At 37.3% G+C, this 12,316-nt stretch overlaps 1 protein-coding gene across 1 annotated transcript in view; it reads right to left on the reverse strand.

Moving 5' to 3' along the window:
* LOC127435415 (carboxypeptidase M-like) overlaps positions 1-12,316 on the reverse strand; it is an 82,280-nt gene that overhangs the window by 9,935 nt on the left and 60,029 nt on the right. Inside the window, exons 6-7 of the mRNA XM_051688894.1 lie at positions 6,892-7,062; positions 4,469-4,621 (exon numbers count right to left, since the gene is read on the reverse strand). Coding sequence (XP_051544854.1) covers positions 4,469-4,621; positions 6,892-7,062 — 324 coding nt within the window. The remainder of the gene's footprint in view (positions 1-4,468; positions 4,622-6,891; positions 7,063-12,316) is intronic.

Consider the following 12,316-nt stretch of genomic DNA (forward strand, 5'->3'; position numbering starts at 1 on the left):
ATTATTGGGGGGTTACCCTAACCCCCCCCACAGAATCTATGCCCCTGAAACCGGCAAACACACAACATTTCTCTAACGTAAACATACTGTTTCTGTTTTTTTGGGGAACCAATTCTTAATGCTTTAGAAACATTCTCTTTAGGTCCTAATTTTATAACCATAAACTAACGTTCCCGAAACATTCTGGGAACCAAAAATGTTAGCTGGGTTGCAGAAAGAATATCGGAATATTCTACAAACCTACTATTTCCTACTATGTTTTATTTCTGAAAAAAAAAAAACAAAACATTTCTGGCAAACCAAAAGAGAACGTTAGAATGTCTGTTCAGGGAACATTATGGGAACAAAAAACTAACATTCCCAGAATGTTCTGGGAACCATAAATTGATTGCTGGGTTATTGACTTACAGAAGGGTTGCAGAAAGAATATCAGAATATAGATTTAAAAAAAGTCATGCCAAAAAAAATTATAAATGGTATGTTACACTACTTTTTGACTTCGATTACAGTAACTAACTACTTTGTAATCAAATTACACCAAACACTGGTGTCACATATGCAGAACCAGTGAATCTAAGATTTTCACCTAGCGGAAGATAAACCCGGCAAACACATAAGGTTTCTCTAATGTTAGCATATGGTTTCTGTTTGATTAGTTTTTTTGGGGGGAACCAATTCTTAACGTTCCAGAAACATTCTCTTTAGCTTCATATTTTATAGCTATAAACTAATGTTTCCGGAACGTTCTGGGAACCAAAAAATGTTAGCTAGTTTGTAGAAAGAATATCAAAATATAGAGGTTAGGAAAACCTTAGGGGAACATTAGGGAAATGTTCTACAAACCTACAGGGGATGTTGTATTTCCGTAAAAAAATAAATACAAAACGTTTCTGGCTAACAATAAGAGAATGTTAGAATGTCTGTTCTGGGAACATTGTGGGAACCAAAAACTAACACTCCCGGAATGTTCTGGGAGCCATAAATTGTTTGCTGGGTTATTGACTTACAGAAGGGTTGCAGAAAGAATTTCAGAATATAGATTATAAGATGTTATGTTAAAAAAATTAAGGTATGTTACACTACTTTTTGATTTCAATTACACTAATTATTTTGTAATCAAATTACACCAAACACTGGTGTCACATATGCAGAATCAGTACATCTAAGATTTTCACCTAGCAGAAGATAAACCGGGCAAACACATAACATTTCTCTAACGTTAGCATATGGTTTCTGTTTGGTTATTGTGGAGCGGGACATGGTCGTGTGTCTGTCATTGGGGGGGGGAGATGAAGCGGTAAGGGCCATCACCTGGTGATTATTGATGCTTAACACCTGTGTCTCATTACAGTGACGATGGAGATGGGCTTGAAAAGGCTGCTGAGAACGCCAGAGAGGGAGAGAGTCAGGGACAAAGAGACCTGAAGTTGTGAGAAGAAAAGCCGTACTCTGTTGTGAAGTCAAAGTGAATACTCTGTTGTGAAGCTGAAGTGAATATTCTGTTGTGAAGCTGAAAAGTCAAGAGACTGTGTTTGTGAAGCTGAAAAAGTTGATTTACCTGGACTGTAACCCTGAATCCTGCTCCCTTATTACTGGAGCCTCTACAATGCATTAGAGGTGTGAATTAGAGGCAATGCTCGAAATTGGGGTAATAGAAGAATCGCACAGCGGTTGTTCTTGTACCTAAGAGTGACGAGTCAGTCCGGTTCTGTGTTGATTACCGGAAAGTTAATGCAGTGTCTGAATTTGACGCGTACCCAAAGCCCCGAGTTGACGAACTGCTTGATCGGTTGAGTGCGGCTCAATTTGATTCGACACTGGATTTAACTAAGGGATATTGGCAGATCCCCTTAACTCCATTATCCAGAGAAAAAACTGCCTTTTCCACACCAATTCATCACTCTTCCGTTCGGTTTGTTCGGGGCTCCTGCCATGTTCTAGCGCCTCATGGACAGGATTATCCGGCCACATGCTGCGTATGCCACCGCTTATTTAGATGACATCATTAAATACAATAATGATTGGCAGAGGCATATGCATCATCTGAGAGCCGTTCTGAAGTCGCTGAGGCAGGCGGGGCTCACGGCAATCCCGAAAAAGTGCGCAATTGGACGGGTGGAAGTACAGTATCTGGGCTTCTACTTGGGTCATGGGCAGGTACAACCCCAAATTGATAAGACCACAGCGATAGCGGCCTGCCCACGTCCCAAGTCCAAAAATGAGGTGAGACAGTTCATGGGGCTGGCTGGCTATTACAGAAGGTTTGTGCATAATTTTTCTGGTGTCACCAGCCCCTTGATTGATCTCACTAAAAAGGGGCGCCAGATCCGGTCCAGTGAATCAGTGGCCAACAGGCTTTTACGAGGGCGAAATCTGCACTCTGTGGCGGGCCACTCCTGCATGCTCCTAACTTCTCTCTCACCTTAATTTTACAGACGCATCAGAGAGGGGTTCACAGGAGGTGGAGGAGGTGGAGCGCCCCATGCTGTACATAAGTTGCAAGCTCTCTTTGAGAGAGACTAAGTACAGCACCATCAAGAAAGAGTGTCTTGCCATCAAGTGGGCAGTCCTAACCCTCCGCTACTACCCGCTGAGGCGGGCCTTCATCCTCCACTCGGACCACGCCCTGCTTCAGTGGTTCAACCGCATGAAGGATACCAATGCGCAGATCACTCGTTGGTACCTGGCACTTCAGCCCTTCAAATTTAAGGTGGTCCACAGGCCGGGGCCACAGATGGTTGTGGCTGATTTCCTCTCCGGGTTGGGGGGGTTAGCAGGCCGGACACTGCCCAGGCCTGAGTCGGGCGGTGGGGGTATGTGAAGCGGGACGTGGTCATGTGTCTGTCATTAGGGGGAGAGGAAGCGGTAAGGGCCATCACCTGGTGATTATTGATGCTTAACACCTGTGTCTCATTACAGTGATGACGGAGACGGGCTTGAAAAGGCTGCCGAGAATGCCAGAGAGGGAGAGATAGTCAGGGACAAAGAGACCTGAAGTTGTGAGCTGAAAAGCCATACTCCATTGTGAAGCTAAAGTGAATACTCTGTTGTGAAGTCAAAGTGAATACTCTGTTGTGAAGCTGAAGTGAATATTCTGTTGTGAAGCTGAAAAGTCAAGAGACTGTGTTTGTGAAGCCGAAAGGTCATTAAAAGTTGATTTACCTGGACTATAACCCTGACTCCTGCTCCCTTATTACTGGAACCTCTACAGTTATTTATTTATTTATTTATTTTTGTGTGGGGGGGATTTCAATTCTTAACGTTTTAGAAACATTCTCTTTAGGTTCTTATTTTATAATCATAAACTAACGTTCCCAGAACGTTCTGGGAACCATAAATTGCTTGCTGGGTTATTGACTTACAGAAGGGTTGCAGAAAGAATATCAGAATATAGATTTAAAAAAGTTATGCTAAAAAAATGTAAGGTATGTTACACTACTTTTTGACTTTGATTACAGTAACTAATTACTTTGTAATCAAATTACACCAAACACTGGTGTCACACTGCAGAACCAGTGTCAGAATTTAAAAGTTAGTTCCTTTCATTTCATTAAATTAACTTAAGTGGCAATATGTGCCTCTGAATTCGATTTTCAGGGGCTTTTTTTAATGTTTTGTCATTTTTGCCCTGAGTCACCCTGTGCAGAATATGTCTGACAGCTCAGGAAACCAGTATAACCAACTACAATACCTGTCTTTTTCCTGGTACTGAGCAAATTACTGGGTAATAATTTCACAACACTAAAAAACTAAAAATATGTTTTCTTGTAAACCTGCAAGGCATCCATATATTATGGAGTCAGTTTCACATGTAACCACTGTTTAAAGTTGCAACACCTGAAAGTCATTATTAGATATGAGGGACCTCTAAAGATGTACAGTAATATTCAACATGAAACAATACTACAGTATCCAGCCCCAACACAAGTAAGACAATAACAAATATTATATACATAGTATAAAGTATAAACATTGTGTTTAGTGGACTCCGCAAAATGTTAGAGGATTCTAGGTAATATCTAGTTGGTTAACCAAGGCTTTTATTTCACCCTGGTGTTTAAGAGCTTAAATGTGAGGTGGTGTATTGGCTCACAGAAGTGATATTTTGCCTGTGGTTGGGTTACAGGTCTATTGTGTTAATGCAGGGTGTGAACAGCAGTGTAAGACCGAGACAGGAGCTTTGGGACTATCACATCACCAAAGGTCAGGATGGTACTGTGTCTTAGTGTAATTCATTTGTGACTGTAACAAGATACAGTTATTATAAATGTGGGGTAATAATATAGTGGCTTCTACACCCTAATATTAAACACCATGTGAATTACAGACAATTTTGTGTTGGATAAAATAATGCAGTTGGTTGAAACTATGTATGTTGTGTTTGTTGAAATGCTTTTGATTGTTAATTCAGTGGTCACTTTAGTGGATGGGTGTGTGTGTGTGTGTGTGTGTGTGTGTGTGTACTTACCTAGGTGAACTTGCTGCATGTACGCCAGTAGTGCAGGTTTGTTGGCTTGCCATAGACCAGGAAGGTCTGTCTCTGGAGGAAACTTACAGCAAGAGATTTCCAGTGTCAGTTCTAAACACTGTGCCCACACATAGTTATAATCCTGCATTCCCCCTGACAGAGAGAGAGAGAGAGGGGTTGAAGAGATACAAGCTTTCAGGACATTTCAATAATTAATAACAAATAAATTACCGGTAATACTGCTAAAGGAAATTGCCCTGTTTACTGCAAAAATTTGTTCCACGTCACTCAGTTTAAACCATTTTGTGATCTTTGTAAAACTGGAAGCTTCATAAAGTAACATTAAATAGATGTGTCATATTTTACAATCAACCTTAATCATGACAATTACTGATGTACAAATATATCGGTCAGACCAATTAATCTGCTGATATTTGGCTATTTTGAAGTTATCTGTGTGAATTTTGAGTTAAAAGGAATATTTCGGGTTTAATACAAGTTAAGCTCAATCCACAGCATTCGTGACATAATACTGATTACCACAGAAATGTATTTCTACTCGCCCTCCTTTTCTTTAAAAAAAAAAGCACAAATAGAAGTTACAGTGAGGCACTTACAATGGAAGTGTAAATCATTTTAATGGTCGTTTTAGGGTTTATGACATTACATTGACAATTTCAGTTTTAATTTCAGTATTTTAAATGGTAAAAATACCAAAAACAACTTTTCATTTTAATTTCAATATTTTGTTTACATTTTATTATAAAATGTATTTACTAATCGACTGGTTGATTAATTGGTCGCATATTTCAGTAAAATATTTTTGAATAATGACCGTTAAACTGTATAATTGTCCTTGTCAACAGATTTCCTACATAGCTGTGGTAGTTTTACGAAAGACTAGAAACGTTTCAAGGAAGCAAAAGCAAAAACCGAAAACAAATACATTTTTTTTTGGAAAACATACCCGAAAATGGGAACGAAAAACCTTTCAATTGTTCTGGAGTGAAAACTTTATTTTTAAATGCTGGTAACCGGTTAAAAACATTATTATTTTATTATATAATTATTATATATATTTATTATTATTTTATACGGCCAGTTGTATATTTGAAATATTTTACTTATTTTTGGGAATATATTTAATATAATTTTATGTTAATTTAATTTTAATTTTAAATAGGCTACTCTACACTATGCTTGTTATGATTTATATGCTATTCAATCCCTCACACGGGAAAAAATAAATAACTTATTTTAGCTTATTTTTGTAAGGTGAGGCGCTAATTTTGGGCTTGATTTTCCAGACCAGGGGTGTGTTTCCGGTACAATGACGTACCTCACTGATTAACTACCATAGTACAATGCATCGTTGGAGAAACTAACGAGCTAGTCATGAGTTTACCCTCTTACATCATACTCCGAGTTTCCCCCGGTGCATTTGAGCACATACAAACATGTGAACTCTTTAAAACCTATAAGAACGGCGCTTATGCATTTTTACATGGCCACATGAAACCTAGAAATCTAGGTATGTTAAATCACTTTCTCTTAATCCCTTTAAATGGCGTCTAGATAATAACTGTGCTTACATGTTTTTGCAGAACACCGCTTTCTGCAAAAACCCTGGAATAAGCCGTTTTCTTGAGAAGTGCATGTAAACGGGGTCTTACGACTTACAGAATGAAATATACATATGGAACAAAAGATAAAAAAGCCTCAGTGAAGTCAAATGATCTTGACATCAAAAACTAACAAGAAACTATGCTTCTAACTACTAGGTAGAGAGCTTTAGTTCCAACCACACAACTTTGTGATACTGTTAGCGATTGTTCGTTGGAAATAAAATAAATTGTTGATCTACTGTATGTTAGTAATGACTGAACTTGCGACTATATTTGACTAACAATGCATTTGTGGAAAAAAAAAAAAACGCATCCCAGTTCGCTTTTTTCTCTTGGGAGATCTGCCAATAATGCAACTGGCCCCACGCTTGGCACAGAGAACAGTCATTTTAAAAAGAACTTTAATAACCATTTTTCATTTCATTCTAAATTGTTGTAGTTTGGAAAGGAGGCCAAAAAATAATTTCAATTCAAATCATTACTTCAAGTCCATTTATTTATTTGTTTATCTGGTAAGAAGCCGTGTAAGTGGGATAATGTACAATCGGCTATTACCTGCTTTGCATTAAGGTCCTGATCACCCTGTAAAGGTTTATTTTGCAATAATGACCATCTGACTGTACATTATAACTTACATATACCCTGTTCTCTTGTTATTGTAAAACACAATATAAAACTGGATTAAACCTTTTTATAACATATCATAGACTAAGGTTTATAAAATTGTTTATTGTACAAATTATTAGAGTGGTAAAACTATGTGTCCTGGTGTTTTAAACACTTGAACTATTCTTTTACCTTTTAAAGGATACCAGTAATATCCATTAGTGATGCCATCAGTGAAGTCATTTGAATCATAACAGCTGTCTCCTTTATGCATTTCTGAGTGACTGAAGGAGTAGGTCCTTGCCAGGTGGACAAACACGTCATTGTCAGGGGCAACGCTCTGGCCTCCCTGTAACTCTATTCCTGAATGAGAAGAGGATGACATTCTGGTTAATCCTGTGCTTCCGAGATGTTTGCCGTTAAAGCAGTGGGAGCCATGCAGATTTAGCTGGACTCCTTATACTGGACTTAAAGGAATATTCCTGCTTCAATACAAGATAAGCTCATCCAACAGCATTATGCATTGTGGCATAATGTTGTTTACCACAAAAAAATTGTTTTGACTTAAAAAAAAAAAAAAAAAAGCAAAAATCGAGGTTACAGTGAGTCACAATGGAAGTTAAAGGGAGAAATGTGAAGCTTATAGTTTTATAAAGCACTTACATTAACTCTTCTGTTAACCCTTTAAACTCTGAAGGTGTTTTAAAGATTTCCTGTTTCAGTGACATGCCCAAAATTAAAGCCTTATAACTCTTTAAAAAAAAAAAAAAAAAAAAAACTAACAAAAAAAAAAAAAAAACATGAGGGTCAATTATATGGTATCATTTTAAAGAAAACTTTTCATTATTTTTTTTATGATATAGATTATGATAAATTCTGAGACTTCTCAGCCTACTGCAAAAAAAAAAAAAAGAAAAAAAAAAGAGCCAAAAATGTCCTTTTTTTTATTATTATTCTGATTTGACATTATATATCTGAAGGTGCAATAAGGTAGCTCTGGAAAACTTTTGTTTTGTTCCCAATTATGTCGCCTGTAACTGAGTAAAATTGTGTGTTGATATGACAAAGCAATCAACGTTATAGCATTACAAAACTAATTTATCCTAGTGTCCAAAAGCCTCTCCAAACAAATAAAACATAATAATTACACATGGGGGTAGTTACACATGCAAATACAACAATAACCAGAGGTAAGCTCTCTCTCCAAAGCATAGAGGCATGAGTAACGAGATCTCATTCAGTTCCATTCTGTGTCATTTGAGCCATCATTGTGTCTGTGTCATGTACTTGGCGTCATCTCCTGGTGGCCATTTGTAATTAGAGGGAACAATCCTCTCTGCCCATATTTGGATTACTTCCACCTCTGGTTGCAGCGATCTGAATCCGTATACGACTGGTTTAGCATTTCACTAAGCTGGACAACTTACTACATAATTTCCAAAGAAGTCATCTGATCCAGGAAAGCTAACGTGTTTTTAGCCAGATAGCACATTACGTGATGTGTGCACATTGTACTTCATGTGGATTATCTAATGATCTATGCATCCAATTATGTTGTGTGTGGGCTCGTTTTAATGGGAATCCCCTCCTCTAAGCAATGGTATGTGATATTTTATGTTGTTTATTTTTCGTGAATTTATAAGAAAAAAACATGACTTATAAGCAACACATGTTTACATGTAACATGTACTTGACATGTATAATGAGCTATTACTCATTATATTTTTGTCAGTGAGTAAAAAAAATGAGCTGGTATTAAGAGCTTTCCAACGACATATGACACATGGCTATTTGATCAGTTTTATGTTTTTACCTATTACAATAATTGGTACAGTGCAAACATTTTAATAAATTATCAGAATGGAACATTTCTGATTTGTCTGCAAATTTCAAAGCACTTGTTCAGTTTTGGTCATAATGCCTACATGCACTGTAAAGTAGAGCTTCTAAGGTTTAAAACAATACCTATTTTGTGTTGGTCAAGACTGTGGTTATTAATATTTTGAAAAAAGATTTTTTATCTGTGAGCGATTAAAACTTGTGTATTATTTAAACTGCAATTTTTTTTTAAATTGTCGTTTACTGGGATTACAGAGTTTACATTGTTTTGTCATCATGGAAACAAAGTTGTAAGATTGGATATAACTTCACACAGAAAATCATGTTAACATACATATTTATATCTTGTGTCTATACCTTATAAACAAAAGTATTTTAATGTTTACGGATTGGCCCCATTTACTTCCATTGTAAGTGCCTCTCTGTAACCCAGAGTTTTGCTTTTTTTTTAAGAAAAAGAGGGACAAATCTAAATTATTTGTTGTGGTAATCAACATTCTGCCAATTTACCTTAACTCAGAATTTTCCTTTAAAAGAAAACTGTTGGATTCACTGTTTGGTATCAAATTGGTCATTGGCAGTAGCATGAATAAATAGTAAAAAAAACATCAGGAATTATATCAACTAGACATAAGCAGCAATTCTTGCACCTAGAAAAGCAGTCCCACTTTATAAATTTGATTTTCACAGTGATAACTGAGCAGTGCAATCTTTGTCTTACAAAAAATTATATCCATTGAAAAAGATTTCACATCCAGTCTTAAGAAACCTTCGGAGGTTCTGTATGTTCTCTATATTTGAATATCCTTATATATGTTCTCTTAATAAAAATTATTTTAATAATTATTTCATGTATCTGTGATGAGGAGGAGGGCGGAGCTGGGCCATGAGGACACATGGCCGGCCATGAATCGGGCTAATCATCCGGGAGGGGGATAAAGACGAGCTGGAGGCGCCAGTTCGGGAGAGAGAGAGAGGCACGCGGCCGCACTGCATGTGTGTCTGTTCGTTTATGTTTTATGTTGTTTTAAGTTAATTTATATCATTAAATCTTTATGTTGACTGTTCAGTCGGTTCCCGCCTCCTCCTTGCCCGTCCTTATACTGTTACAGTATCATCTAGCCATGTTTGCATGTAGCTTTCAAAATTGATACAGTGCACTGAAAGTGCTTAAAACAAACAAGTCAAGTCATTTTTATTTGTATAGCACTTTTCACAACACACATAGTTTCAAAGCAGCTTTACAGAAAATCATGCATTAACGGAAAATGAAACTAATATATATAAATTCTTAGAATTACCATTGTGTAGTTTGATTAAATATGATTGTAAATTGTTTATAAAAAATAAATAATTAAATAATAATTGTATTTAGAACTCCAGTGAGCAAGCCGAAGGCTACAGTGTCAAGGAACACAAAACTCCATAAGATGTTGGCTAATGGAGAAAAATAACCTTAGGAAAAACCAGGCTCACTGTGGGGGCCGGTTCCCCTGTATCTAAACAGCATGAATATTATGCTGTTATAAGTTATTATAGCTCGTTATGTGCAGTGCAAGTCATGGTTTAAAATTAGTAAACTAAGTAAGTGTTAAGGGCCAGTGTTTAAACAAAGATTTTGTATGAACTGTAAGATTAATGACTAATGTCTTTGAAGTTCATCCTGGATTAACTGCAGAAGTTCACATAGATGTATTGTCCTTGGTTGACAATGCATTGTCCCTTGATGAAGGCTTTTGTTGGCAGTTAATTGATAGTCTATGTAATCCATTTTAAGAGTGTAGTCCATCATTAGACCAAGGTGATGCAGGCAGAGATCAGTGTGGTGCATCGCAGTTCAACCGGCAGGTCATTTCGGTGAGGTCTATCCTAAATCCAAGGTTCAGGCAGTGAAATATGAAGCATCCTATGTCTTACGGATGGAGTTGGCATCAGTTCATCCCCTGAGGTCCATCATAATAGACTGAAGTGATGTCTGGCTGGCACCTGCTGCATTTGGTCATCACTCATAGACACGTAGCAGTGGAGTCTGACATCAAACAGGAACGGAGCTGGATCTAGCCGGCTCTGATAACCTCAAGATATGAATCCCGAGGTTAAGACAGAGAAACAAATAGAATAATATTAGCACTGATGCCATTCAATTTTTTGCAGAGTTATAGATCATGATAAATGTTTCTGGTTCTGGCAGACCTAACTAAATCAGCCTAATTGTGTTTGGATAAATTATGTGTATGCCTGGCTAAATAGATTAGTCTTTAGTCTAGACTTAAACTGAGTGAGTGTGTCAGCATCCCGAACAGTGCGAGGAGTTAATAATATTAAGAAGAGGTTCTGAGATTACAGGGAATATCTCTTTTAAGAGATTAGTTGGTATTGGATCTAACATACATGCTGTGACTTCTGATGTTTCGATAAGTTTTGTTTGCTCTTCATGACCTATGACTGCGACGGATTGAAGTTGCTTGTGAGGAAAATTATGAGACACTGTTTTCTGAGGTACTGTGACAGATGATTGCATAGTTCCAATTTTATTTCTGATGATTTAAATTTTATCAGTAAAGAAATTCATGAAGTCATTACTATTGTGCTGTGATGGAATATCTGGTTAATTTGAGGCTTTATTCCTAACCAATTTAGCCACAGTACTGAATAAATACCTAGGATTGTTGTGGTTATTTTCTATGTGTTTGCTAAATTATGTTGACCTGGCAGCTTTTAGTGCATGTCTGTAGCTACAGACACTATTCCATGCACCGCAAAATACCTCTAATTTTGTATTCTTCCACTTGCGCTCCATTTTCCGAGCTGCTCTCTTGAGAGCCTGAGTGTGATCATTGTACCATGATGCAGGGCTTTTTTCTTTAATTTTCTTTAATTGAAGGGGATCGACACTATCAAGAGTGCTAGAGAAGACTGTATTTATATTTTCTGTTATTACTTCAAGTTCTTCTAGACTTTTTGGCTTACTGAATATTTGAGATAAGTCTGGAAGATTATTAGTGAAGCTATCTTTAGTGGTCGAAAGAATAGTTCTAACTGAAAGATAGCATGGTGTAGACTGAGTAACAGTAGCTGATTGCAGCATACAAGAGATGAGGTAATGATCTGAGATGTCATCGCTCTGTGGCAAAATTTCTATAGTATCAACATCAACTCCATATGATAGAATTAAATCTAGCACATGATTATGGTGATGGGTTGGTCTTGTCACATTTTGTCTGACTCCAAGAGAGTTGTGAATATTGATAAATGCTAATCCCAATGTGTCATTTTCATTATCTATGTGAATGTTGAAGTCACCAACAATTAAAGCTCTATCCACAGTAACTACTAGATCTGATAGAAAATTTGCAAATTCACCAAGGAAACCAGAATACAGCCCAGGTGATCTATATACTGTTGCAAGGGCTAAAGACGACAGATTTTTTTATTTGTCTCTGACGTTGTCACATTAAGCATTCCATTTTTATTTCCACTTACATCAGAATCTCCTATAACCAGGGCTCTTTCAACATGATTCTCAGTGAGTGCATCACTGAGTTGGGGAGAATCGATTGGAAACCCTTACAGGAACGGGAGAGTGGTGTTGCTTTGCTAAGCGAGTATGCCGTCGAGACGTCACCCAAACGCCCTGCTGTGGGGGCTCTAGAGCTGGAACCAAAGTGTGTGTGTTGTTCACTGTACTACCCGCATATGAAACAGTATCTACTGGCTTCTCTTTCTCACTGACCTCCACTAGTGTTCAGATGGTTGCTTCTAACTCATTAACCTTCTC

The sequence above is a fragment of the Myxocyprinus asiaticus genome, chromosome 45 (genome assembly GCF_019703515.2).
Source record: "Myxocyprinus asiaticus isolate MX2 ecotype Aquarium Trade chromosome 45, UBuf_Myxa_2, whole genome shotgun sequence".
Classification (NCBI taxonomy): domain Eukaryota; kingdom Metazoa; phylum Chordata; class Actinopteri; order Cypriniformes; family Catostomidae; genus Myxocyprinus; species Myxocyprinus asiaticus.